Genomic DNA, 25,651 nt, shown 5'->3' on the forward strand with positions numbered 1-25,651 from the left:
GTTTGTACTAACAACTCACATTTGCCATGCAAATATATGTTCTTTTTTTCCAAGATATTTTAATTTTTACAATCTTATTTGTTTTAGATTTTTGTCTTGTAAAGGCACGACATCACTAGTAAGCCATTTACCATTCCCATCCAATACATAAACCACTTTTGAGCTTGAGTGCCATTGAGCTTTTGTTTTCTACTGCATTTACCAGTTTTCAATCTTATTTATGAAATACCTGAGTAACGGTCGATAATCATTACTATCAACCCGATAGAGCTGCGCACCATTATCGATATATTATTGGTATTTTCCAACTGGCCGGATGGCATTTTCGATGACTGTGGCTGCAGTCACACTGAGTCGGGAAAATAATTATTTATTAAAAATTCGTGGACCCGCGTACATCTGCGTCTGTGCTGTGCGATCCGCTTCAAGTGCGGCAAAAAGCAACCAAGAAGGCAGGCAGTTAATCGGTAATTTACGGCGGGGTAGTGAGGAGATATCCGGAAATCGCGACCAGTGCACGTGCAATTGTGAATCGTTCTCGGTTTTCCCGACCCTCCCCCTTTCTTCTTTCACGACCATTGTGACTGTGCACAATTAACTTGCATACATACGTGTATGTATGTACACACTCTGTTTGTATGTATGCGTGCCACCCCCAATTGAGGCGGAAAAAGGAGAAGCGAAGGAATTTCTGCAAAATCCAAGATACCCATGCTATTTGCACTATTTTATTTTGCCAACTTTTCACTCGTCACTTTGCTCTTGCAGCAACAAAGCCAACAACGGCGAAAATTGGAAGTTATTTTCTTTTCTTTCTCCACTCTTTATCGCAAAACAACAGCAACACTGCCCGTGCACCGCCCTTCCCGCTCCCACTTGCGTCCTTGTAAATACAGTGAATGTCGGGTAGCCACGAACAGGGGAAATACAAAGAATCCTAACTTGCATTTGTATGGTTGATTAAAGTATAAACTTATCTAAATCGTCTTATCAAATCAAAGTGTTTTATACATATATGAAAATTTTTAAGTGTTTTCTGTCATTTTTAATTGCGAAAATAGTTAAGATATCGTGTTTTATTTTTATCAACAATGCAGCGAAAGTCTGATAAAAATATACAGTCCAATTATTATTTAAGTTATACTCTCCGTAAACAATGGATTTAGTTTTTTATTAATTTGCAATTATGTGTATTTTGAATTTAGCCTCTTCAATAGGAGCTTAGGAACCTCAACAACCAAAGAACCGATTTCCAGACTTAAAGCTACGGTAAGTTAAATGTACCTTTTATCCTTAGCCTAATTATCATTTTTCAATAAACTTCCAAAAATAGATTGTAATCTATTTACAATAGAATGTAAATAGAATGTAATCTCGGATATGATATCCATTATCTCACGTAGGGGATTTGCCTGCAGGCGACCTGCACCAGCATGTCTGTTATTGTTGCACGTGGGTCACCGAACTGGGCGGGTGTGGGCGTGGTCAGGTAGTAGCAATGCATATCTGCATTTCAACAATCGATCTTAATCTGCGCTTGCTTTTGAGTTCCTTTCGTCTAGGACTTGTTATACTTGATTTATGGCCCCTTCCCGTGATTTCCCATCCTCGAAAACCGGTTGTTTTGACTTAATCATCGGTTCTCGCTGGTTATTTGATTTGAAATCTTTCTGACTCACAGCAGTTGTTTAAATTCTGTCGTGGGAATTCCGATCTCTTTCTTTATCAAGGCAAATAAATATGAAGGCTGATTTGCTATATTTGCTGAATTATTTTACTTGAATTACTTTTGAAAAACAAATAGGCAGTGCAGCTATTAAATAGACAGGTGTTTATTTGTTGAAGCGTAATATCTTAAATTTTATGTTCCAGATTTTTTAGATAATAAATTTCTGTATTTCTGAGATATGCAGATGTGATGCAGCGATTTTCACTGTTGCATAAAGCCCGTGTATTCCGGGCTTAATTAAATCACATTAAATGCCTGCTCGGTGTGGCTGAAATAATTCGATTTAAAGGTCAGACCCCAGCCCTCGCACTCACCCAAGTGACTTTCCAACTCTTTTTGTTCTCGGCTCCCAGTTCATCAGCGAAAATTGAGTGAGATCGAGGAGGAGGGGAAAATCAATATGTGCTAATATAATTTTGTGGCAAACAAATTAAAGCACACAAAACAGCTCGTCGTCGCTGCTCTGATTTGTTTAGGTATACGAGTATATGTACATACGTACCATATTTATTCAGTTGATTTGGTTCAGTTTCAGTGGTGAATATTTGAGCAGCAGCATTTAATATTTGATACTGGCCAATTTGATTTGTGGGTAAGCACATTGACTACCGCCCAAACTGAACTGCAGCCGAAAATGGGGCCAAAAGTGGGTTATGTTTGCCACGACCACCATAAAGCTGGCGTTGATTTACGACTGCAACTAAAGTAGGTTAACCTAGGTCCAGATAACTACTACGTTCTGCTTCTCCAACGATAGCATATTCTAATCTCACAGTTGCCTGGGCTGCTGGCTTTCCAAGAGAAGAATCATGCACATGTGACCTTGACACGGTTTTCACTTGCTCTGCAGGAAAAAGGGTTTCCCGCATCCACCGTACCGTATCCATTGAAATTTGATTTTGTTATTTGTTTATCGACGCCACTTCATGCAAATTGGAGAAATTCAGTTGGATATATTTTTAGCTGACACATCCATGCAATGTTTGCAAATGCATATATAGTACTCTTTTGTATATTTTTCACTCTGTTCTCCGTTCTCGGGGAACCCAACCAGGTTGGACCACCCACCGCCCAGCTCCGGCTCATACTTCGCCTTTCTCTGCGCCGCCCTTTTTCCCGACCACCTCCGTCCGCCTTCCGTTCCCGGAGGTCTGGAAAAAGAACCGGGTTAATCGTCGCCACGTTGTCGTCGTGGAGAACAAATGACTCTTTTCGTTTGTGGGTCAACTGCAATTTTTGCCATTAAAATAATTATTTGATTGCCATTTTGCTTTTAAATGTCGTTACTTTGTGCGAGTGAAACGCACCAAGTAAATAGGAGTATACCCACATAATATAATTTATATTCTCACCTCAAAAGCGTTATCATCGCAAATCTATAAGAATTTACGTAGCAAAAAGATTTACCCAATCTAAAAATTACTTTAATTCCTGCTTAATAAATCTTTCCACAAATTGCCGATTAATAAATCAACAGTGCGTCCAATTTGGCTTATCGAAATGCGTACTTTCGAGTACTTTGTACAACATTCTATGCATAGGCGATCGATTTCCGCTTATCACCCGAATTATTTCTTATCGCTGGGCCAAATAAAATTCTATGCTTGCCCAGCCGTCTTTGTTTCAAAGCAACCATAGCCAAACTGGCTTAGTAACCCACATAAACACCACCGAATCTCCGAATCCGAGTCCCAGTTGTCCGGGGGCAATTGGGCGGAGAATACCCGTTCAGTGCAACTGGAGCTGGAGAGGCCAATTAAAGCACCTGACCTAGAATATTTGTAGCCCAGTTTCGCCCGCCGAGAGTGCACATGTTTTACATGCCACCGCACTCACATTCGGATGCTCAGATCCAACAAACTCGTACTTTGAATCAGTCAACTGCGAGCTGCATGTTAAATGGTTTGAATTAATTGCGTAGGCCACGCATGTCACGTGCGGCTCACATAGGAATATATCTATCTATATGTGCATATAGTACGATATATATACCACCCCCCTTTCCACCCACAAATCCTTGAGCAAAGCCAAGCCGGAAATTTAAAGTAAACATTCCAGATATCCCTGTTTATATTTGGAAGTTTGATTTTATTGTAGAGCGAGCACATCACGTACTCACTGAGCCAAGGCCAAAATGCAAGGCCCTAAAGTCGGGTTACGTTTAATTTCAACTGTGTTTAAAGGGAATTACTCTAGGCAGCTAAAAATTAATGATTTAAAGTCGTTAAATGAAATTGACGAAACAGCAAGCCCTAAGTATGTGTTATAAATCACTTGATATTATGACCGCTTTCCATGACACTCAGTAATAAAAAACATCTCAATAATTTAAATGAGGATTATAAATAAAATATTAAAAGAACCTGATGTAGTCGGAGCTAAAGTTAACTTTATAAACTTTACCATATCATTAGGTTTTCTACCAAGGGCTTTAAAATCAGTTACGTACAAGCCACGTTTTAAGTTTTATACGTTTTCTTGATGGCCTGTGGCAACACACGCCGCCGTAGATGGCCAAATATTTGGTCAGCCAACAGCCGCGAAAGAGACTCCGATATTTCATCAATGGCTTGTCCACAGTCTGGTGGTATTCGGCTTTGGGAACCTGTCCGTCTGTCCCATTTATGCGGAGCACGTTCGCCTATCGCGGGCTGCCTGGCGGGGATTAAGAGCTCTCCGGGGCGAAGGTGGCTATCGCATCGTTGGTTATTGGCTGGTATCCACTATCAGCTGCAAGTGGCACATTTTAAGCCGCGCCAGTTGACCACTTTGTTGGCCGGGCCAACAGTGCCTATCTGCGATTTGGTACCTGTATTCAACAAATGCCGCTGGAAACGGGTAAAGGCCAGGTAGGGCCATTTGGCCCAGACATTTGGACAGTGACTATTCGTGTGTGAACGGACGAGGTTTTCCGCTCGCTCCTCCACCATATATACTTTTGCCATTATTAAGATTTTCTTTGGAACGCAGTTGCCACATGTAAGTCGAGATTCAGCGCATTTCCTTTCATTGCTCATTGTTGATTTGAGATTAATTCGCCTGGTGCGCACTGCACTTGTTCAATTGTATCGTTTGCTTGCAGTTGGCAAGCGTTATTGTATATCCATAATGCACTCGAAAAATGATCACATTCAATTGAAAATATTTGCATTTTCGTTGGGCCATTATGTTCACTCAATCCGTTGGAACTTAAGCTATTATTATGCTGCATCCTATTCTAACGATCTAAATAACTACGTTGATGTAGTATTGAGTTTGTATATATATAGTGCAAAAATCTAGTGTTCTTGAAAAGTTTGTGTTCCGATTGAGCTATTAATGTATATTTATCCAAGCAGAACCGTCTAGACCGTGAAGGATACCTGATAATATTGTGTTTCTAATGCAATTCAATCGTGCATTTAAGCCACGAACTAAGTCCAAGTATCAAGTTGAGTGCACCCGAGGGAAACCCGTAGTTATCTCGGAGTATTTGCCTTTATTCCTCATCCAAATATTTGGCTGGCTCATAAAGTAGGCACATTGTATGCAGCGATGACTCCTGGTCTCGGGTGCTGCTCATCCCTTCGATCCGGACCCACTCCCACTGCCCATCCGGATCCCAGTTCATCCGATAAGCGGCGGATTGTTTGCTTTTTGCGCACAGGCTGCCAAATAAAACCGCCCGCCGCCGGCTTATCGGCCCTGTTTATCTAGTTCGCTCATATATGTACATATAGCTATGGCTATATCTATAGCATTTCGCATATGGAGAAGATGTAAAAGCGTGGGCCCAGAAGATCGGGCTGTGAGTACGTGAATGGGCTACCCATTTATTGGCATTACTGCGCACGGTACCATGCGATAGAATCGTTTGTGGCGTAGATAAAAATCAAAATGCAAAAGCGCTTTTGTTTTTGGCGTCTCGTGTGCCGAGTATTCTAAAAGTCGGCGGATGGTTGGGGGGAGGGGACATTTCGAGATAACAGCAACACGAGGAGATTGTGTAATCGCTTTGGCGATTGCTGGGCGGGAATATGCTGGTCGCGATGCGGTTTCCCATACAATGGGTTCTTTCCAATCGTAGAGTGTAGTGCATCATAGGTTCAGGGAAAAGGTCAACAAGCTACTCGAAACATATGTGGATTCCTTTGAAGATCCCCATCGTATAAGCATACTTATCTTTATTATTTTATACAATTTATTTAGGCATAATAAGCAAAAGTAAGCTACAGGTAAAGTGAATGACTAAATGGTGATGCATTATTTTTAAGCAGTGAATCACACTCCTAAGAATCATCTGGAATGGGCAAAATACTATCCACGATATAGTATGGCATTGTTTCGAGTGGATGTCAGTTTCCCAATTTGGTTGCTTGGCAATATTTGTTGGGCTTTTGGCCGAAAATGCAAATTGTTTTCTTCGGCGTCCCGTCGCCACAGTAGCTGAATTGGAGAACCGCGCAACGTCACCCTTTTGTATTTACCACCCCGTAGACCCAGGCATTACCATATATTTCACCGATTTCACCTGGCAACCGCGGACTCCTCGACCGATGCCGATACACTTTCATTCGCTGTCGATTCAGTTGAAACAATTTCTGTTTTTGTTTACACAACGCACGATGGCTGGCAAGCCGTTCTCGATCTGAAATAGAGCCAGCCATATAAGTTACTCCAGCGCCGGAGGAGCCAGTCAGTCAGTCCTCCAGAGTCTTCCAAGCCGAAATGCAGTTATTTGCGTGAGTCCGATATGAAAATCCCAGATCTAGTCAACCGAGACAGCATTTAAACGTCGCCAAGCCCCTTTTTCAGATCCGGGCACATTCAAACCGGGCACATATTCTTCTTATAGCCGGTTTCAATTAAATGCCTACCCGATGGGGTACTAAAACTTTTGCCTAAACAAAGGGCTAAATGAAACTAAATGGAAAACTGTTCGAGCAGCAACAATGGAAAACAATTGAAAAACTCAATTTGTTGGTAATTTGTTTGGGCGTGCGTGTCTCAGTATCTTTTTTGTTTTGTGCAATAACAATTTCAGAGCTTGGCACATTGCAGTCTATTTGTTGACTGCATAAAAAGCAGTTGAATGAACTGAGAACGAGCTTTGATTGATATTTCGAAAGCCATATTAATGGAAAATGTATGAGATGGGGGAATAACATCACTGCCAAACTTCTCCAAGTCCAAAAATGGGTTTCTTTGGTAAATAAATTGGGGGAACTACTACTGTTTCCATGACTCCAATTTTTGTATTGTAAGAAAATCAAAAGGTTCTAGAGATCGAGAGGTTCTATTGATTTTTAATTCTTTCACCTTTATCTCTCATGCAGTTTCTCCAAAATGGCCAAGTACTCGGGCAAGAAATGCCGGCTGCTCTCGATGATGTGGCTCACGGCGTTCTTCTTCTTCGTGGAGATCATTGTGGGCTATGTGACCAATTCGATGGCTCTGGTGGCGGATAGTTTCCACATGCTGGGCGACATCGCGGCCCTGGTCATATCATTCCTGTCTGTGAAGGTAAGTCCCTGTCTTTTACCGAAAAATACAACGTGTATCACTCAACTAACTCCTTATCTCGACAGATGTCACCGAAAAAGTGGTCAAAGAACACCTTCGGCTGGGCCAGGGCAGAAGTCTTGGGAGCTTTGGTCAACGCCGTTTTCCTGGTGGCCCTCTGCTTCAGCATCACCATCGAGGCTTGCAAAAGGTGAGTTCGTTGTGTTAAATCATCTTAAATTGTTTGCAAAATGTACAAAACTAAGATAAGCTGCAATAGAATCAATTTTGAAACATCTGCTATCCAAGCGAAAATCTCTACTCAGCTATGAGTCATTAAATGCTTTATAGATGAGAGATTTAAAAATTGTTTGCCTTCTAGCATAAATAACTAGCAAAGTACTAATCGAATGATTAAGCGGCTGCAGATTGGGTTTGTTTATATTCCTGAGAGAAAAAACCAAAAAATATGTTCAAATGGTGTCAGCATACTATTAAATTTTGTCGATCGGAGGTTTATATCGAGGTTTTTAAGACTCATTGCTTATTAAACGTGGCTCTGGAACTAATTAACTCGGATTACTACTCGCTCACTCTTTACTCCTTGGCCCCAACGCAAACGGCTTTAATATTTCGACTCATTACGGATCGTTGATCCGCACCCAAAACCCACTTATTTGATGATCTGACAACTGTAAGCCAAGCCGTATTATGAGCAAAAGGCTTGCCTTGGCATCGACATGTGTTAACGTGATTTGTTTAAATTTTCTTGAATTACTCGACTCCGCCTGTGAGTTAATTTGTTGTGATACATTCACGTTATATCGTCACTTTTCGGTCTGTATTTGTGCATTGGGTTGTGTGGAATTATAAGCTTTGTTCATTTACATTCCAGTCACATTTTGTGCATATTTATCGAACGCTTTGCGAGGTGATTATTCTGCCAATAGCTACAGATTCCCTGCAGAAGCCAGCTATACTGCCAAAAATAATAAACTAACATGGGATTTGATGAATGCAGCTTAAATAAAGCAATACATTTCCATTTATCACAGATTCATTGAGGAGGAGCCGATTCACGAGCCTGAACTGCTTGTTATCGTGGGAGCCTTGGGTCTTCTGGTGAATGTGATTGGACTTTGTCTGCTTTACGGTAAGACCAACAAATACAGAGAAGATTTAGCAGTTCTTTAACTTCATCTGCATTGCAGAGCACGGCGGTCACCATGGTCACTCACATGGCGGCGGACTCACCCGTAACCACAGCCGCCTCACTGAGTTGGCCAACATGGACGAGGGCGAGGATGAGCAGAACGACTTTGCCTACGAGAAGCCGAAGGAAAAGGCACCGGTCAAGAAATCCAGCCATGGACACAGCCATGATCCCGGCCAGATGAATATGCGCGGCGCCTTTTTGCACGTTTTGAGCGATGCCCTTGGCAGCATCATTGTCGTAATCAGTGCTGTGGTGGTGTGGAAGACGGAGTGGAAGTACCGATACTACATGGATCCCGCTCTGTCCATCGTTCTGGTTGTCCTGATCCTGCACTCCGTGTGGCCGCTGCTACGCGAGTCCGCCTTGATTCTGCTTCAAACAGTGCCCACCCACATCCAGGTGGACGCCATTCAGAAGAGGCTTCTGGAGAAAGTTGATGGCGTGCTGGCTGTGCACGAGTTCCATGTGTGGCAACTGGCCGGCGACCGCATCATCGCCTCTGCCCATATTAGGTGAGATTTACTTGTTAAAAGAGTAACTGCCTTTCTTAAAAGGAAAATGAATGCTATAACCATTTATAAATCAAATGAAAGCAATCTAATCCATCTCTCGTAACCCTTTTAGGTGCCGCAACCTTTCGGAGTACATGAAGATTGCCGAAAAGGTGAAGGAGTTCTTCCACAACGAGGGTATCCACTCCACCACCATCCAGCCGGAGTTCAGCGAAATCGAAGGCTGCAACATGTCTGATGGCACCTCCAGCATCAACATGAGCGGCTCCGACTGCTGCGCGTTGGATTGTCCCACCACGGAAGAAGGATGTGTCAAGGCCACGTGCTGCCAAAACAACAACAAATTGGTGAGTTTATCTAGTCTAAATAGAACATGTAGAATTGTATAATGAAATATAAACCTAAATTACAGAACCAACTGCCCTCACCCACCAACTCGCCGTATCTGTGCCGCCAGCGGAATGCCGCCCGACAGGCCGGCGATGTGGAGGCGGGTTCCCTGCTGGAGGCCACGTCCAGTGGCAACCAGGGAACCTCTGGCGGTGCCAGCGCAGGAGCTCCCGTGGTTGCGATAGGGGCCACGTCAACCCCGAAAAGCGATTTGGTTTGACGACAGCCACATCAGGCGCAACAACATGTACACTTTGCCACGACCAAAACGGAAACCGCAACCGCAACAACAAAGGCCGCCACAACAGCAGCAGCAACATCAATACGTGATATAATGTACGAGCCGAGCGCCAACAACCAAGTGGTCTCCAGCGCACAGGTGGACGTCAATCTCGGCCTGACGGTGACCGCCCAGCGGCGGCGGGAGCTTCAGTTGCAGGCCGAACAGCAGTATCAGGAGCAGGTGTCACCACTGAGTACCAGGAATGGCGACGAGGTGGCACTCTAATTAGGAGCCTAGTTTAACGTTAATTGTGCAAACCGCTGCAATGGAGACTGGTCTGCCATGGTGCAGCTTTAGTGTTTTTTTGTATCATTATTTGTTCTTAGTGGAATTTAGGCGTAAATGAGAGTGGGGCAAGTTCGGTCGATTGACCATTGAGCTAGTTTAATTAAAGTGAAATCAAAAAATGAATATGAAAATGAAGAACACGATTATCTATTAGTGCGGAAAACACAAAGTTTAAAGGAACATGCTGTTCAGGATGTCATTCATATACTATATAGTATGTTAAACCTATTCGATTGTAGTTAATTGCATTAGTTTAGATCGATAAGTGAGCCCAACCAGCAGAGAATACATATGTACTACGTTTTTTACATTTTGAGAAAGTTTATACATACGTGAAATAAATTATTGTATTCAATAGTTACCTACGGATTAGCAAATGACTAAAGACAGTTTACAAAATACATAGGTATAAACGCATGTGTGTTTGTGTATTGTTAGGCATAGTCCCTAAATCTTAGTAGTTGTAAAGCTATCTGTAAATGTTTTTACCACAACCGAGAACCTAGTTTCTATTTAATTTTAATCGTATCGAACTTTATAATGACTATACATTTAATGCAAACATCATGTATTATTTTATGATCTGCATTAATTTTCACATGTATATGTTTGTAAATAAAAGCCAAACATAATCAAACCAAGCGAATTCATTGTATAAATGTGATTAAATGCTTTTTTGGAGTCGTAATTTTTGATACAATCAGAGTTCATGGTACTTCCTGATTACCTGATTCATTTTATGGATTGCAGCAATGGGCAAGATTGCGAGCTCTGTCTCGAGTTTCCAGGAAGCTTATCGAATTTAGATAGGAGTACATGCGTGACATCAAAGTTAAGGCTACTAGCCAAGTAGCAAATGCATGCACAAAGGATTTTGAAACATGCTGAAACAGATTATTGGAAATGCAAGGAGGTGTAGTCCTATATAAGCGTCCCCACGAGCTGTCGATATCAAAAGTTTTTGAAACATGCTGAAACAGATTATTGGAAATGCAAGGAGGTGTAGTCCTATATAAGCGTCCCCACAAGCTGTCGATATCAAACGTCTTCGAGAACTCAAGTAAAGTACCAGACTCGTTCGGAACATCCGTTGCAATGGTGCAGATCAAATTCCTTTTCGTCTTCCTGGCCGTGATGACAATTGTTGTCCTGGCCGCCAATATGGCTGATGCCGATTGCCTTTCCGGCAAATACAAGGGTCCCTGCGCCGTCTGGGATAACGAGATGTGTCGTCGTATTTGCAAGGAAGAGGGACACATTAGTGGCCACTGCAGTCCCAGCCTGAAGTGCTGGTGCGAAGGATGCTGAATCCATACTAAATGTATTTTAAATGTGTATATTGAATACTTCATTCTAAACAAATAATATATAAATATATAGGCCACACATTTGGCTCTTACGCTTATCACTCATACGCACTGTTGTCTTTATGTTAGTTAGGGGAAGTAAATGATTACATACATCTTTTAATGGAAAAGATAGCAACTCTAGGTAAATAACTCTTTATGATAACGCATATGAAAAAGCATTTTTCAATCAATTGATGGCAATGAAGTTGACACAAGGCACACCTGATTCAAGTGTTTCTGGAAAACTAGGTCCCCACGGGTGGTCGATGCCAAACGTCTTTAAGAACTCAAGTAAAATTCGCGACTCGTTGAGAACATCAGTTGCCATGGTGCAGATCAAATTCCTGTTTGCCCTCCTTGCTGTAATGACCATCGTCCTAATGGAGGCCAACACTGTTTCGGCCCGTGATTGCCTATCTGGAACTTTCGGCGGTGCTTGCTGGGCCTGGAGTGGAGAAAAGTGCCGACGTCTCTGCATTGAGGAGGGACATGTCAGTGGACACTGCAGTGGCGGGATGAAGTGCTGGTGCGAAGGATGCTAGATCCACTGCATTTCAAAAGTGCATGCTGTATTTTTTATTCCGAGCAAAAATAAATCTTCTGTTCACAGCACATAAGCATTGCCTTTCAGGCTTATCTTTTGATTTTATTTAAAAAGTATGTGGTAAGTCTATTAAACAAAAAGGTGCATCAACAATAAGAAGTTATAGCAATTCTATCTTCCCATGATAGCGATGTACACTTTTTCGCGTAAAAGGCCCAAAAGTATGCCTTTCGAAAGTTATATTGCAGTTATTTGCATTTTCACCTTTATGCTAATCGGTTAATATACAGATTCTGTACCTATATAAGAGTGCACTCGGGCTCAAGAAACTCAAAAGTAAAGATTGTAACCAGAAGAATATTCTAAAAATGGCTCAAATTAAAGGATTGTTTGCTCTCCTCGCTGTGGTGACCATTGTCCTAATGGTGGCCAACTCGGCTTCGGCCGTGGATTGCCCATCTGGAAGATTCAGTGGTCCTTGCTGGGCCTGGGATGGAGAGCAGTGCCGTCGCCTCTGCAGGGAGGAGGGACGTGTCAGTGGACACTGCAGTGCCAGTCTGAAGTGCTGGTGCGAACAATGCTGAGGATCCTCACATCGGCCAACGTGCTCAAATTTACATATGGTTGTCCGCATATGTTTAATGTATTTTTTATTGTTTTGAAAAGGAAAATAAAGAATATACTTCTCGGCAAATAATACAGTTTTATTTATACTCAAAGAACGCATTCATTGTATAAAATGTGATAAAATGCTTTTTTGGAGTCGTAATTTGCGATGCAATCAGAGTTCATGGTATTTCCTGATTCATTTTATGGATTGCATCAATCGGCAAGATTGCGAGCTCCGTCTCGAGTTTCCAGGAAGCTTATCGAATTCAGATAGGAGTACATCAAAGTTAGGCAACTAGCCAAGTAGCAAATGCATGCACAAAGGATTTTGAAACATGCTGAAAAATATTATTTACTTCGAAAATGAGATTTAGAATGGAATAGAAGAAATAAAAGCTTACTTTATGGGAAATAAAGACAAACTTGACATGTTAATATTTCAAACAAATTATCAACCGTGTTACATTGAAAACTGCAAGTTTGGTGTTTGAATCCGGTTCTGGGTTTTCCTAGCATACTCGACAGTTCTACAATTTATGAATAAATTATATTTATTATTGAAACTGGTTTAATTAGTTTCCTAGAAGTCTCGTGATAAATGGCACATTGCATAAAATCAGTGTCGGCATATTATTAATAGGCCATTTTCCAGAACTGAATAAATTAGAAAAACTAGACATTCTTACTCAACTGCCAACTAAGAAGATTGCAGTGACACTTTTTATAGAGACATTTACCACAATGATCATTATCTCAAAAGCGAATACTTTTTCGAGTCTGTTTTCGTTGTCTTATCAGCCCTAAAGTATGCCCTTCCATGAGATACAATTCAATAATTATCTCCATTTATCTGCCAATCAATTCCATAAATACGCCGAAGCTGGCAGAGTCGAAATTACCGGGCAGAGCGATCCCGATCCCTATATAAAGCGGTTGCTGGGGGCTTGGACTCATAAATCAAGTCCGAATTGTTCCGACAGCAGCACTCTGATTCAAAACCGACAACATGCAGATCAAGTTCCTATACCTCTTCCTGGCTGTGATGACCATCTTCATCCTGGGCGCCAAGGAAGCAGATGCCGACTGTCTCTCCGGAAGGTACGGAGGACCCTGCGCCGTCTGGGACAACGAGACCTGTCGTCGGGTGTGCAAGGAGGAAGGACGATCCAGTGGCCACTGCAGTCCCAGTCTGAAGTGCTGGTGCGAGGGATGCTAGGCCATCCTCCAAGGCGCGTTGCTCTAAAGTGCCGGAAAACTACTAAATATTATAGTTTGTAAAATCGGTTGATAACTATAAATAAACATATTATTGCAACGCAAATGAACGCAATTATTCTCTATTTCAATTAAAACACATTTGGTCGGCAGCAGTTCACAATATCAATAGTTCAAGACACTTGATTGATGGGAACTGCTCTGGTTTAACCTAGTTCGTTCAACTGTGATACTAACTTCGTCAGACAATTTCCAGATTTTTATTATAAGTTATTTGAACTTTTGAACTCATGACTCGAAAAGGTCTAGCATGTTTTCTTCAAGTTCCAATTCATTTGTTTTTATTTAGACTGTAACATGCTTTGAAAACGTCATTGGCTATTCTATTTATAGGAAAAATAAGTGCAGAAAATAGTGCGCTGCATAAAGCGAGGAATTATCAGGCAAACGATATGGTGTAATCAGGATTCTTTATCTCTCAGGAATGCGAGCTGAAACTGTGGACGTAGCTTGAAACACAGCATGCTTACATAGAAAGGCTAAACCCAGAATACTAAAATAATGAAATCCCTGCTTAAACTAGGAGCTTCTGGGAAACCCTAGAGCGTGCACTTGATACAGATGTCACTCATCCATATTCCATAGTCTATTATTAAAGCATTTACGTCCATTTATATGCATTAGATAGGGTCAAATATGTTCAATGTAGGCTCATGCGAATGTTTAATTATTATTTACGAAACGGGTTTTAGCCGCAGACGATTAAAGCTTCAACTGAATTTATTTTTAGTCTGAGTAAACCACAACAAAGCTCAAAAACGCACCCTGTTCATTTAACTCCATTATATTTCAATTAAAAAACCTTTTTGTTGGGTTGGGGTATGCCTTAAACTGATAACAATTTATTTAAAAAGCCATTCATAAGACGAAAATACAGTCCCCTATAGCTGATAAAATTACATAAATTTGAAAGTGTTATGGTTTTAAACACAAAAAGTATAATTTATTAAAAGGCTACTTACAAACTAACAGATATAACATGATACAAAAGATTAACATCAATGGCTTGGAATGAGTTTAAAAAGTTATAAAAATAAGCGTGCAAAGGGTTAGTGATCACTGAAGTGCTCCTCGACGTCGCCGCTACCAAGTCGTGGCGGCAACTGTTCTGAGAAGCGCAGCTGGCGCTATAAGTTGCCATCCAAGTTCTCCTCGGTGTTCTCCTCCACGATGGCCTCGTCCCAGGGCCCGTGGATGTTGAACTTGTACTGCTGCTGCCACACGAATATGAACGGGCAGACAAAGTTGATGAAGATGGTTGTGGAGGCGTAGAGATAGAGCACCGGGCGCGATATACAGTACAGCGCCATACAGCACATTGAAAATATAGGCACCATGAATCCAGCATGCCAATTCGCTTCCGTCATTATGGGATAAAGGACGAAAAAGACGGCAGCCTCCACAAGGAGCACGAAAGCGTGATACGAAGTCGGCAGGCGGGAGGCAAGGCAAATGGCTCCAAATATGGCGGCATTCAACGAGACGGCCTGCGCATAACATGGAACAGGAAGTACTTGTATTATAAAGGATTCTGAGGTGGTGTCGAGATCAATAAACAATCAACACCAATAGTCGCACATTTTGCCTACCTTAGAGACCATGGCTACATCCAATCCATAGTGCCCAAATATCAGGTTGCCCAGAAGGACAAAGAAGGTCATCGTGTATATGGTGTCCGTGCTGATGGCCTGCGTTAGGGTGTGCAGCATCGGTGAGAACAGGTAGCCAAAGAGAACCACTGTGACCAGGGTTTTGGAGTCCTCGCCCAGCAGGGCCCAGCTGAGACTCCTTCCTCGGTAGCACAGGTATCCAATTCCCGTGATCCCGCAACTGGGCACCAGGATCGTGGTGGGCGACACGCTGTCGCTGAGCATAAGTTGGTAGAGTATTAGGAAGCCGGTGATGCAGGAGATTTGATTATTAAGTACTGTAATACCGGCAATTGCTTCGCCGAACGTATATATTCTACAATGAAGATTCGTGCGCAGATCCTTCAGAAAGCTGGCATCCGTGTAGTTGTCCGGATATTCCCGGTTGGAGTACAGGTTCTTCACCCATGGCTGCCGTTTCGATTGCCCCTTTTTTACCATTCTTAAAACATTTAAAAATTGTTTGTTTACAATTCTATTAGTGCTGGGTTATCAGCGTTCGATAGTATCAGTTACTATCGACATATCGATATTGTTTCATTCACTAAAAAGTAAAGAAAGTAAGTGCTGGTCACACTGCCTTGGTGATGCATGTTTCAGTATAAATATCGATGATAATAGTTTAATTTGAAATATTAATAAAATAATGTTCATTGTTCACTCATCAAGGGACACTACAGGCAAGCTATATATATAAATAAATAAATAAAATATATGAAAATTATCCCCAAGCAGTATACATCGATAAGAACATCCGCTGGCGTTGCCCAAAACAGTTACTCGAGCTATCGATATTTCTTCGAGTGGTTGAACCACCACTAAATTGAATTCGGAAATTTTTTGACGCACTTGTTTGTTTTGTTTACTATTACACCACGAAAGAAAATCGGCAGCTACGAAACATTAGGGATTCGTGCGGCGGGACAACGATCAGTGGACAGTGAAGCAGTCCGTCCGGAGAGAACGCCCCATGAGCAGTTTTACAAACAAATCGCCGGTCGCGTGTTCTCTCGCCAGAGAAACCCCAGAATTTCCGAGAATAGCTATTTATGGCTTCGAATGCGCAACTCGGGAAAATCATTTTGATATCTGCAATCGCCGTGTTCTTCTACTACTTCTTTTGGGTGGCCGTCCTCCCGTTTATGCTCATCGATGAAGGTGAGTTTTCCACGGCTTCCGTTATTCCCCCGCTAATACATAAGTTTTATTGAATAATCTCGCGCTTTTGTGTAGTAATTAAAGTGACGCCGCGGCGTAAATTGGTCACGATGTTCAAGTATATATATATAGTTGGCAATGTACGAGGATGAACGCGTGTGTTTTACAGAGGTGACCATCCTAACAAGGGTTACCTGGAATGCGGCTGTACGATGCTCTAAGCTCGGGTCAAGGTCACCGACGACTAGAGATGATAGGCGTACAGTAATCGCCCGATATGTGTGCAGTAAAGCTAGTTAGCTAGTTTAGAGTCTAGGCAGGTACAATTAGCGATAAAACGAAAAAGTGCTTAACAAGTGGTACCACTGTATCATGTGGTTCCAAATCTGGGTGTGTACTTAGCTAATTATTTTCGGTAGTTTTTCCTCCTATATATTGGATATCCACTTTATACATATTTCATGATCGTAGGTTTGCCGTTCCGTGACAATTTTAATTTGTTGCTATTAAAAGTAATCATATAAACAATACACTTGCGTATTTTCTTTCCTGGCCTGTTATCAAATGAAACACTTGTGAACATGAGTATACTTTACAAACTTTTACAGGCAATCCCATTCGGCTGTTTTTTCCACCGCTGAAGTACGCTTTTATTGTGCCCACCGTGTTCGGGGTGATCTTCCTCGGCGGCATCGCCGCGTTCTCCTTTTACCACATCTGGAGCCTGAGAGTGAAACGCGATTAAGGGGGTTATCCGGGGGGTTATCTTGCGCGGTGCGAACGTACGATCCCACTGAAAAACAAGGAAGAGCGATAGTCAGTTGAGGACAAGATGCCGCAGTGGCTGGTCATTGGTATCTCGGGCGTCACCTGTGGCGGCAAGACGACGCTAGCCCACAGCCTGCACGACTACTTCAAGGGTCTGAGCGGAGCGCCGCTGTGGAACTCACCGTACACCATTGGCGAGGTGCGTCTGATCTCGCAGGATGACTACTTTCTGCCCGTGGAGGACAAGCGACATCAGCGGAATGAGGCACTCAACGCCATCAACTTCGAGCTCATCACCTCGCTGGACATGGCCAAGATGCTGAACGACATAGCGCACATAATCAAGGGGCGCCATGTGGCTCCCGAGCCACAGGAGCAGCTTGTGACCTATGCCAACTTCGAGCACTACGCCCTGCAGTTCCAGCAACAGTACCAGTACAATGCGAACTACTACAAACAGGCCAATGGCGGGGTCTATCAATATCCGCCACAGCAGCACCCGAGACATCACCCCCATCACCAGCAGCACCACCACCAGCAGCAGCAAATCCAGCAGCAGCAGCAGCACATTATGCGCATCAATGCCCAGATTGCCGCCCAGCTGAGGGACAAGAAGGTCAACTTCCTCCTGGTCGAGGGTTTCATGATCTTCAACCAGCCGGAGCTGCTGGCCCTGTGCAACCTTAAGTATCACTTCCATCTGCCCTATGAGAAGTGCTTCGAGCGGCGCAGTAAGCGCACCTACGATCCACCCGATGTCACGGGCTATTTCGAGCTCTGTGTGTGGCCGCACTACGAAAAGAACTTTAGCGAGTACCGCGACTGCAAGGACATCACATTCCTCAATGGTGAGATCGGCAAAGAGAAGATCTTCAAGTTCGTCCTCCAGCGCATCGTCCACTACTTTGAGGAGCGCTGCGAGGTCCCGGCTCCTGCTCCCGTCGTCTGTCCGCCGCAGCAGAAACGCTTCGGGATGCTCTACATGGGTCCGAGCAATAACAACGTCATGCCGACGGCGTGTCCCATGGAGCAATAGATTGTCCTTCGATCCAGAGTACAATAATTGAATATTGTATAGTAGTAGGATGTTAAACGGTTCAAAATTGTTTGGATTACTTCTCCGAATCGTGGCTAAAATTCCCAGATTACGTTATAGTTGTAAGCTACTCTAAGGGTGGTTCGATTTTAAATTGTTAAAAGTAAGATCTAAAATCAATTATTTCATCCAAATTAAAAATGTGAGTTTTTGGAACTTAAGCCAATTTTAAGCATCGCAAAGTCCAAAGAAAAGTGCAGTATTGTTTAGAGAATATTTTGATTGTTTTGCCGAACCTACAACTTCCAAGGCCAATTTGCGTACAGTTTCTAGCTTCTTTTCACGGAACAATCGAAAAAAATCGACCCGCCCTAGAATCAACTATTATTAGTTAGTCTTTATTTCGTATTAAGATAGTTATTATGGGTGACATGGTCTCTCTTGTGGAGAATGCTCTTGTAACCAGATTGTGAAATGAAGAAACTCGGTTCAGGAATTCATATTTAGCTGTGCTAACTATTATATTGTATTGTTTACTATTACGTCATGGAATTTAGCAAAACCCCAACGAGGCATTTGGTGTGGGGCGTTTTTATGGAGTCGAAAAGTTATTGTACTATATAATGGATATTTATATATGCACCTTGTAAATACCGTAGTGTATATTTACCAAATTAAACCTAGCTTTAAGACTATGACCTAAAAGAATTATATATTTTTTTTCTTGTGCGAAACAAAACACACATACGAATAAACAGACATTTAACCTCAAGCCAAGTGTCGTTTTCGAACTAGCAAATTTGTTTATTCCGCTACAGAAGCCGATTGCCGCGATCCGTTTGAAGGGCTCGCGGAAAAGGTAAAATAATAAATATATAAATTAAAAAATACAATCATTACATATACAGGCTTGTCATCGCTATGGGTATGGTATTCGCGTATGCTAGTTAGTGAAGAGGAGCGCAGCGGAGGCCCGTGGCTTGCCAAATTATTGCCAATTCAGTGAGTAGTTGGTGTTTCAATCGTGGTCGGGCTACATGGATTATATCAATGTACTTCTTAATGCTTACAATTACGTTAATAACTTCTTGCTTTTATGACGCGCACGTGCATCCTACAGAGCAGCTGTAATTCAAAAAGGAATCACGTAAATAAAAGTGTGACGGTGCAGATGCGGGATGCAGTTGCTCACCGATGGCAGCCCTGCCCTAGAGGGCGTCCCAGTCGGTCTGACTGTTGTAGACCTCCTCCTCCAGCCAGACCGCGTAGTTGGCCTTGAAGTAATCCGTCAGCTCGACCTTGCGATCCCACCAGCCCGAGTGTCCGAAGAAGGCAAAGTCCGAGTGGGTGAGGATCTCGTCGCTTGGGAAGCCACCCTCAACACCGTAGTCATTGAGCTGCTGCTGCTGGCTGTGGCCGCCGTTGCCACCGCCACCGTTGTTTCCATAGCCATTTGCGTCGCCATTATTGCCACATCCATTGTTGCCCGCCATCATGTTGGATTGCTGGGCGTTCTCCGCATTCTGAGCTGCCGTACCGTTGTTCCCACACTTCTGGGTGGCTTCCGGATAGCGTCGCAGGTTGAATCGATCCACGCAGGCCCGCAGCGTGCACTCCTCCGCCTGGAAATCCCACGGACGCGACTCCAGGTCGTTGCCAAAGGCCCAGTCGTCGTTTAGACGATGCCGCACCTTGGCGTAAATTGCACTCATGGTCTTCATATTGGACTTGCGCCACTGGCGACCCAAGTACTTGGTCTGCATCTTGAGCAGCTTCAGCACGTACAGCTGCATCATGGCGTGGCGCACCTTAAGTGTCTTCTTCAGGATCGGTGCCGACTTGAATACCACCAGCATCATCACTCGCGAGTGCTTCCACTTGATCAGCTTGTTAAGGATGCGCAGCAGGTTAATGCAGGAGAACACGTTCCGCCAAGAGTAGGACTTATCGGACATTTCTCCGCCGTACACAAAGCTATCGCCACTCAAATCCGGTTGCTCACCAATTACGCACGACGGGAAATCGAGCAGGGGAATGGAGTTCTTGGTGTTCACGTACTCCGTGATTGTCTGATTGAAGAATTTCAAAACCAGCGGGATGCAGTTGGCAAACACCAGATGCTGCGACATGAACTCAAACTGGTACACATGGTTTATCTTGAAATGCTTTAAATATAGCAGGATGATGGCCGAGACGGCCTTCACAATGATCTCCTTGTGCCGACCAATATCGACGGTTAGCTTTGTTGATTGGGTGGCCGTTAGCGGCATCTTCCTAGGCAGCACATCGGCCATTATGTTGATGCTCTCCGTCTTGGACTTGGACGTTGGCGAAGCTGCCAGCAGGACCTTGAGCAGGGCGATCATATACTGCGGCAGGTTTGGCAGGATGGCTTGGTACAGCACCTCAGCCGGGGTCAGTTTGATTTCGTCCTCGTGCGTGGAAATGGGGTTCCTAGCTATGTCCTCCTCCTTCTTGATTTGCACATCGGCCAGACTCATATACATGTGCCGTTGCAGCGTCTTAAAGCCCTCGTGAATGGGTTGCGGCAGTCCAGCCAGACTCTCATGGTCACCAATCAGCGAATACCCTATGAACTTATTCCGCGAAATGTCCAGAAACTGGTCAATGTCCTTTTGTCGCACCTTGGGCGTCCAGGGCAGGCGAGCCGTGATCTGTACCGGAGGCACTGCAGCGGGTGGCTGTGTTAGGCTAGGCTGGTTGTTTGGATTTGCCGTCGAGGTGGTGGATGTGGACGAAGAGGGGTCATCGTAGGGTCTGTAGTACTGAGAGAGTTCTTCCTCCCCGTTTCCGCCATTGCCGCTGCCATTGTTGGCATTATTTTGACCCTCGTTGCCGCCCATCTCCATGTCTATCTGCTCGGGCTCGTCCAGGAAACGCTGCTTCATCAGGGAGCGTCTGTAAGGCAAGGGAAATGAATTAGAAAGTGTACATAACTGATCTCAGACTCCGCTTACTTGAAGTTCCTCTTGGGATACTGGTTCTCCAGTATATCAGTAGCTGTGGCCGGCGGAGAGCTGGCGCGCATGCACTTGGTTACCTCCAGCGTGTCCTCGGTGATGGGTTCTAAGCCCACCTTCAATCGATACTCGTTCTTGAGATTCTTGAGCACATCCATGCCTCCCAGTCCCAGCAGCGAAACTTTCCACAGCAGCAGGACAACCTTCTTCATGGGGAACTGTGGTGCTGCGCCACTGCAAAACCTTGTGATCATGCCCAGAAGCTTGACGGCCAGGAGTTCGCCATCTGGTAGTGGTGAGTTGATCTCCTGCACAAAGGAGTCGGCCAGCTCCCTGTAGTCCTCGCTGCCCTTTTCCCGTTCATCGCGAATCGTTTCTGTGATGATGTAGAGCACAGACAGGATCACCCGGATGTCCGTGGAGTCCACAAGTGTAACGTTGGTGATCTTGACGGCCACAATGTCCGGAGAGCAGGCGCTTTCGATCTCCATGTTGAGCAGGTCGATGAAGGAGGCGAAGACGCCGAGTTGGTAGAGCACCAGCACATTGTCCCTGGTGATCTGGTGCTGCTCCTCGTCCGATTGCACCTCCGCCCAGCAGCCTTGGGCCAGGTACAGGATGCACCGGGCGGCCTGCATCCGAAAGGATCGATCGGAGACCTCCAGCTGGTCCACCAGCTTCATCACGATGCCGCGCTGGGAGGCGGAGTCCTGCTTCTGCCAGTTGGGCGGCAGGTCGTACAGCTCCATCTGGTCCTCGAAGGCCTTCACGTTCATCTGAAACTCGCTGAACTCCGTGTAGCTATACAGCTCGGCGATCTCGTTCTGGTAGCCATCCACGTCCGCGTACACGAAGTCCAGGTCGGGCCCGTCGCAGTTGGCGTCCGCATCGTGGGTGTCCTGTTCAAAGGAGTTGTTTATGGATGTGAGCATCATTCCGCAAATCCTTTTTCGCCACACAGGGATCTCTATTGTGTGCGAGCTTATGTGTGTGAGTGTGGGCTACGCGTGTATGTGTATCCTGCGGCGGTGGGCGGTGCGCCTGGCGTGGGCGTGGTTGCTCCTGCTCGCTGACTTTCTCTCCCCCTTTGTCTTAGTAGCACATGGACGTACTAAGCAATTCGCACTGCATTTCACTGGGAAATTTCGACTGCAATTTGTTTCTCGCCAAAAACAAAAACGCACAATGGAAAAAGAAGAAAATTCGTACGACCGTTTGCTGTGTGGGCGGAAAATACCAACCAGCAAATGGTGTTGGCTGTCTGGCAAGGCCGTTCGAGCGGATCTGGCAACGACTGATGCAATTGCCGCTATTTTAAATTTAAAATAATGGTTTTTTTGAATTGGGAACCAACTTTGATATTTTGTGCTTACGAAATGATAATGAATAGTAATGATAATTTAATAAAGCCCTTGTTATGCTGAATGCTCACAATAAAAAATTATATAAAATAAGAAGCTTAAACCTTTTAAGGTTAGGTACTTTAATTAAAGGCTTTTACTCTCATGTTTAAAGTGAGAATGTAGGGCTTAACCGCCACACTTGGCAACTCTGGAAAAGTTGTACTCCTAGTGTGACCAGACCAGAACCAGAACAGTGATTACATTATCATCAAGTGCTTTCACCTACACATATAAATAAGGGTTTTTGTAAGTCGCCGGTTTCAGTTTTATTTACGCTGCGAAAGTGAGAAAGTGCCCAGTGCCATTAGTCATTGCTATTACGCCATAAGTAAGCCTAAACAATAATAACCCAGCTGTCGAGATTAAGCACTGCATAATCAGGCCAAAAACACAGCTGGTCGAGGTGACAAGAATATATGTACATAAAGCAGGGAAAACAATCGAATCGAATCTGAACTTTGCTCCCGATTTTCGCCCATATCAGCGTGAGCTTGCAGAATCTCGGCATTCGCATTCTATATTTGTATCCCTGCATCCAAAACTCACAGCAGATCGTTGTGAAATCGTACACATAGTCGATATATAGCGCAGTAATGGCCGGCCGCTCCATCGTCCACTTTTTTCTGGGGTCCGTGGCAATCGCCCTGGGATCGTACATCTACTTCACCATGCAAGTAATTACCCAGAACACTAACTATCCCTCCAAATTGCTGTCCAATCAACTCGAACAATGGCTTGCATGTGCAATGAGCGGCGGTAACGAGGCAGCCTCGTGGGTAACGTGGGCCAATCCTGGCCAGCTTAAAGGTCACTGTGCGTGGCCACTAGGTTGCGTGACTCACAGGGACCTGGGATATACGGAGCTCTATATATAGCTCTTGACTTTGACCCCGATGAATTATGCAGCGTCACTGTGACCAGAAGCCAAGAGTTCTTGAGCGTGATGTATGTAGGATTGGGCGCCGATAGCACCCTCGTAAATGCCTATGAAACAACATACAACTATTCGGAAACCCATTATCACAAAGTGAAATAATCTTGAATGTTTATCGTCGGGTTGTCGAATACAATCTATACACCACATACATTTGCACACTTTTTTATTTGGAAATAAGATAGCTTCGAGCTATAGAACACTTACTACTTTACTACTACTTACTATTATCTATTTAACTATTTCGTTAATCAGTAGAAATGTGTTTTTGATTTTTATGTTTTTCCATTGAATTGTTTGAAACGATTGTTGTTCGATTTGATACACAACGTACACTTCCACACTAGTAATTCATTCACTAAATTTGAACACTCTGCCCGGTTATTATTTGCAGCGTTTAAAGAATGAGTCTCAGGCAGTTTCAGAACATTTCACGCCAGGCCCTCAGGTGCTACTCGATGAGGCGGACCCTGGGCCCCGTCCTCGAGCTGAGTCGCGGTCAGAGGCAGTGCCTTCGCCTCTGCACCGTCCTGCTTCCCGTGAGCTGTGCGGCCACGCCCACATACGCCACCTCCTCAGCCGCCCAGCACTCCACAGCAGCTGCCGTGAGTAGTGCTGATTGCTAGTTGACTAGATCCTAACCCGTTGACTAACTCAGTTGCTTGTCTCTGCGCCAAACTAAACGATGTAGCCTTTGCCACTGCCTGTGTTCTCTGTTTTCTGTTGCCTGTTCACTGCAATAAACCGCGTGGACTGGGTTGATTTTGATCAAAACATCGACCCAAGCCCTCACACCCACTAGTAATTATCCAATGCTAACTCCCATTTTCCATTGCTTCCAGATCGACATGTCTGCTAACGGAGATTACAAGAACGCCGCCTCGATCTACGAGTTCACCGTGAAGGACACCCATGGCAACGATATTTCGCTGGAAAAGTACAAGGGCAAGGTGGTCCTGGTGGTGAACATCGCCTCCAAGTGCGGCCTGACCAAGAACAACTACGAGAAGCTGACGGATCTGAAAGAGAAGTACGGCGAGCGTGGCCTGGTGATCCTCAACTTCCCGTGCAATCAGTTTGGATCCCAGATGCCGGAGGCCGATGGAGAGGCCATGGTGTGCCACCTGCGCGACTCCAAGGCTGACATCGGCGAGGTGTTCGCCAAGGTAAGTCTATTAAAGCTGCTAGCTGATTGCTGTAGACCGAGTTACTAAGCTTGCCCCACCGCCGCAGGTCGATGTTAATGGAGACAATGCGGCGCCGCTGTACAAATACCTGAAGGCCAAGCAGACCGGCACCCTGGGCAGCGGAATCAAGTGGAACTTCACCAAGTTCCTGGTGAACAAGGAGGGCGTGCCCATTAACCGATATGCCCCGACCACCGATCCCATGGACATCGCCAAGGACATTGAGAAGCTGCTGTAGATGTGGCCTAGACGTTAGCTGCCCTTTGGACTGTGTTTTCGCGTAGCTTTAGCTTGTAACTGCCTGGCCACAGATAGTCTTGTGGCCGGCCACATGCACCGCATGGTATATATATTGTCTACTCCTTACTGGTTTTGATTCCCACCCGCAAACATAATAAACGCCATTCGTGGTTACCACACTATCATCTGGGTGTTTGGCGACGCAGGGCACGTACTTGGATCGGGACTTGGAACTGTATCAATTCGCACTTACCGTGTCAACACTGGCGCGTTCACTTCGCTTGTTCGAAGCAGCAATGCTGCTAAGCACATTGATGCCAGACTGGATGCACTGCATCGTCGAAGATCTGGCGATGTTCTCGGCGTCGCAGTATTCTTCCACGGCGCCACAGCTTAACTGGTCTTTACAAGTGTCAAAAAGGAGTTTGTTTTTCTGCTTCCAAGCCATATATATTTGTTAGGTGACTGTGAAATTTGGAGATGTCATATTGAGCGGCAAACGAATTCACAAAAGAAAGATATGATAAATTTCATATTCTTTATATTCTTTAAAGACTTACTTTTTCTGTGAGTAGACGATATCTGCTTTAAAATATTCCCCCTTACCAATTTGACCTTA

At 44.3% G+C, this 25,651-nt stretch overlaps 10 protein-coding genes across 12 annotated transcripts; 8 read left to right on the forward strand and 2 right to left on the reverse strand.

Moving 5' to 3' along the window:
• Nucleotides 1-344: 344 nt before the first annotated feature.
• LOC117140176 (zinc transporter 1) lies at nt 345-10,272 on the forward strand. Its single transcript, XM_033302951.1, has 8 exons — nt 345-467; nt 1,206-1,269; nt 7,045-7,231; nt 7,297-7,421; nt 8,266-8,363; nt 8,422-8,938; nt 9,051-9,285; nt 9,351-10,272. The coding sequence occupies exons 3-8, from the start codon at nt 7,055-7,057 to the stop codon at nt 9,546-9,548; spliced, it is 1,350 nt and encodes a 449-aa protein (XP_033158842.1). The 5' UTR covers nt 345-467; nt 1,206-1,269; nt 7,045-7,054; the 3' UTR covers nt 9,549-10,272.
• Nucleotides 10,273-10,964: 692 nt separating this feature from the next.
• LOC117140281 (drosomycin) lies at nt 10,965-11,207 on the forward strand. Its single transcript, XM_033303109.1, has one exon. The coding sequence runs from the start codon at nt 10,995-10,997 to the stop codon at nt 11,205-11,207; it is 213 nt and encodes a 70-aa protein (XP_033159000.1). The 5' UTR covers nt 10,965-10,994.
• A 284-nt stretch (nt 11,208-11,491) lies between these two features.
• Nucleotides 11,492-11,831, forward strand: LOC117140316 (drosomycin). The gene has a single exon (XM_033303164.1). The coding sequence runs from the start codon at nt 11,515-11,517 to the stop codon at nt 11,788-11,790; it is 276 nt and encodes a 91-aa protein (XP_033159055.1). The 5' UTR covers nt 11,492-11,514; the 3' UTR covers nt 11,791-11,831.
• A 304-nt stretch (nt 11,832-12,135) lies between these two features.
• On the forward strand, nt 12,136-12,480 carry LOC117140117 (drosomycin). The gene has a single exon (XM_033302881.1). It carries the CDS (start codon nt 12,161-12,163, stop codon nt 12,374-12,376), a length of 216 nt encoding a protein of 71 aa, XP_033158772.1. The 5' UTR covers nt 12,136-12,160; the 3' UTR covers nt 12,377-12,480.
• Nucleotides 12,481-13,350: 870 nt separating this feature from the next.
• On the forward strand, nt 13,351-13,731 carry LOC117139951 (drosomycin). The gene has a single exon (XM_033302638.1). The coding sequence runs from the start codon at nt 13,408-13,410 to the stop codon at nt 13,615-13,617; it is 210 nt and encodes a 69-aa protein (XP_033158529.1). The 5' UTR covers nt 13,351-13,407; the 3' UTR covers nt 13,618-13,731.
• Nucleotides 13,732-14,534: 803 nt separating this feature from the next.
• LOC117141406 (phosphatidylinositol N-acetylglucosaminyltransferase subunit C) lies at nt 14,535-15,833 on the reverse strand. The gene is made up of 2 exons (XM_033304829.1): nt 15,266-15,833; nt 14,535-15,163 (listed from the first exon to the last, which is right to left on the reverse strand). The coding sequence occupies exons 1-2, from the start codon at nt 15,764-15,766 to the stop codon at nt 14,804-14,806; spliced, it is 861 nt and encodes a 286-aa protein (XP_033160720.1). The 5' UTR covers nt 15,767-15,833; the 3' UTR covers nt 14,535-14,803.
• A 293-nt stretch (nt 15,834-16,126) lies between these two features.
• On the forward strand, nt 16,127-17,253 carry LOC117141969 (dolichol-phosphate mannose synthase subunit 2). The gene is made up of 2 exons (XM_033305767.1): nt 16,127-16,483; nt 17,092-17,253. Exons 1-2 carry the CDS (start codon nt 16,375-16,377, stop codon nt 17,226-17,228), a joined length of 246 nt encoding a protein of 81 aa, XP_033161658.1. The 5' UTR covers nt 16,127-16,374; the 3' UTR covers nt 17,229-17,253.
• A 36-nt stretch (nt 17,254-17,289) lies between these two features.
• Nucleotides 17,290-19,059, forward strand: LOC117141966. The gene has a single exon (XM_033305763.1). The coding sequence runs from the start codon at nt 17,316-17,318 to the stop codon at nt 18,285-18,287; it is 972 nt and encodes a 323-aa protein (XP_033161654.1). The 5' UTR covers nt 17,290-17,315; the 3' UTR covers nt 18,288-19,059.
• LOC117141964 (striatin-interacting protein 1 homolog) lies at nt 19,050-25,495 on the reverse strand. The gene is made up of 4 exons (XM_033305761.1): nt 25,286-25,495; nt 21,266-22,167; nt 19,480-21,206; nt 19,050-19,412 (listed from the first exon to the last, which is right to left on the reverse strand). Exons 1-3 carry the CDS (start codon nt 25,478-25,480, stop codon nt 19,496-19,498), a joined length of 2,808 nt encoding a protein of 935 aa, XP_033161652.1. The 5' UTR covers nt 25,481-25,495; the 3' UTR covers nt 19,050-19,412; nt 19,480-19,495.
• LOC117141967 (probable phospholipid hydroperoxide glutathione peroxidase) lies at nt 22,910-25,217 on the forward strand. 3 transcript variants are annotated; one of them, XM_033305764.1, is made up of 4 exons: nt 22,910-22,999; nt 24,000-24,210; nt 24,448-24,771; nt 24,839-25,217. In XM_033305764.1, the coding sequence occupies exons 2-4, from the start codon at nt 24,010-24,012 to the stop codon at nt 25,028-25,030; spliced, it is 717 nt and encodes a 238-aa protein (XP_033161655.1). In that variant the 5' UTR covers nt 22,910-22,999; nt 24,000-24,009; the 3' UTR covers nt 25,031-25,217. The 3 variants fall into 3 exon arrangements, with proteins under 3 accessions (XP_033161655.1, XP_033161657.1, XP_033161656.1); XM_033305766.1 differs by lacking the exon at nt 24,000-24,210; XM_033305765.1 differs by lacking the exons at nt 22,910-22,999; nt 24,000-24,210 and adding an exon at nt 23,036-23,345.
• Nucleotides 25,496-25,651: the final 156 nt, after the last annotated feature.

The sequence above is a fragment of the Drosophila mauritiana genome, chromosome 3L, assembly GCF_004382145.1.
Source record: "Drosophila mauritiana strain mau12 chromosome 3L, ASM438214v1, whole genome shotgun sequence".
Classification (NCBI taxonomy): Eukaryota; Metazoa; Arthropoda; class Insecta; order Diptera; family Drosophilidae; genus Drosophila; species Drosophila mauritiana.

Coding starts and splice junctions, on each gene's coding strand:
- LOC117140316 (XM_033303164.1), top strand. CDS start 11,515: ATGCCAAACGTCTTTAAGAACTCAAGTAAAATTCGCGACTCGTTGAGA.
- LOC117140176 (XM_033302951.1), top strand. CDS start 7,055: ATGGCCAAGTACTCGGGCAAGAAATGCCGGCTGCTCTCGATGATGTGG. Junction 7,232..7,296: donor TATCATTCCTGTCTGTGAAG/GTAAGTCCCTGT, acceptor TTATCTCGACAG/ATGTCACCGAAAAAGTGGTC. Junction 8,364..8,421: donor TGGACTTTGTCTGCTTTACG/GTAAGACCAACA, acceptor TCTGCATTGCAG/AGCACGGCGGTCACCATGGT.
- LOC117139951 (XM_033302638.1), top strand. CDS start 13,408: ATGCAGATCAAGTTCCTATACCTCTTCCTGGCTGTGATGACCATCTTC.
- LOC117141967 (XM_033305764.1), top strand. CDS start 24,010: ATGAGTCTCAGGCAGTTTCAGAACATTTCACGCCAGGCCCTCAGGTGC. Junction 24,211..24,447: donor AGCACTCCACAGCAGCTGCC/GTGAGTAGTGCT, acceptor CATTGCTTCCAG/ATCGACATGTCTGCTAACGG. Junction 24,772..24,838: donor TCGGCGAGGTGTTCGCCAAG/GTAAGTCTATTA, acceptor CCACCGCCGCAG/GTCGATGTTAATGGAGACAA.
- LOC117140281 (XM_033303109.1), top strand. CDS start 10,995: ATGGTGCAGATCAAATTCCTTTTCGTCTTCCTGGCCGTGATGACAATT.
- LOC117141964 (XM_033305761.1), bottom strand. CDS start 25,480: ATGGCTTGGAAGCAGAAAAACAAACTCCTTTTTGACACTTGTAAAGAC. Junction 22,168..25,285: donor AACGCGCCAGTGTTGACACG/GTAAGTGCGAAT, acceptor TCCTTTGAACAG/GACACCCACGATGCGGACGC. Junction 21,207..21,265: donor TATCCCAAGAGGAACTTCAA/GTAAGCGGAGTC, acceptor CTTGCCTTACAG/ACGCTCCCTGATGAAGCAGC.
- LOC117140117 (XM_033302881.1), top strand. CDS start 12,161: ATGGCTCAAATTAAAGGATTGTTTGCTCTCCTCGCTGTGGTGACCATT.
- LOC117141406 (XM_033304829.1), bottom strand. CDS start 15,766: ATGGTAAAAAAGGGGCAATCGAAACGGCAGCCATGGGTGAAGAACCTG. Junction 15,164..15,265: donor ATGTAGCCATGGTCTCTAAG/GTAGGCAAAATG, acceptor TGTTATGCGCAG/GCCGTCTCGTTGAATGCCGC.
- LOC117141966 (XM_033305763.1), top strand. CDS start 17,316: ATGCCGCAGTGGCTGGTCATTGGTATCTCGGGCGTCACCTGTGGCGGC.
- LOC117141969 (XM_033305767.1), top strand. CDS start 16,375: ATGGCTTCGAATGCGCAACTCGGGAAAATCATTTTGATATCTGCAATC. Junction 16,484..17,091: donor GTTTATGCTCATCGATGAAG/GTGAGTTTTCCA, acceptor AAACTTTTACAG/GCAATCCCATTCGGCTGTTT.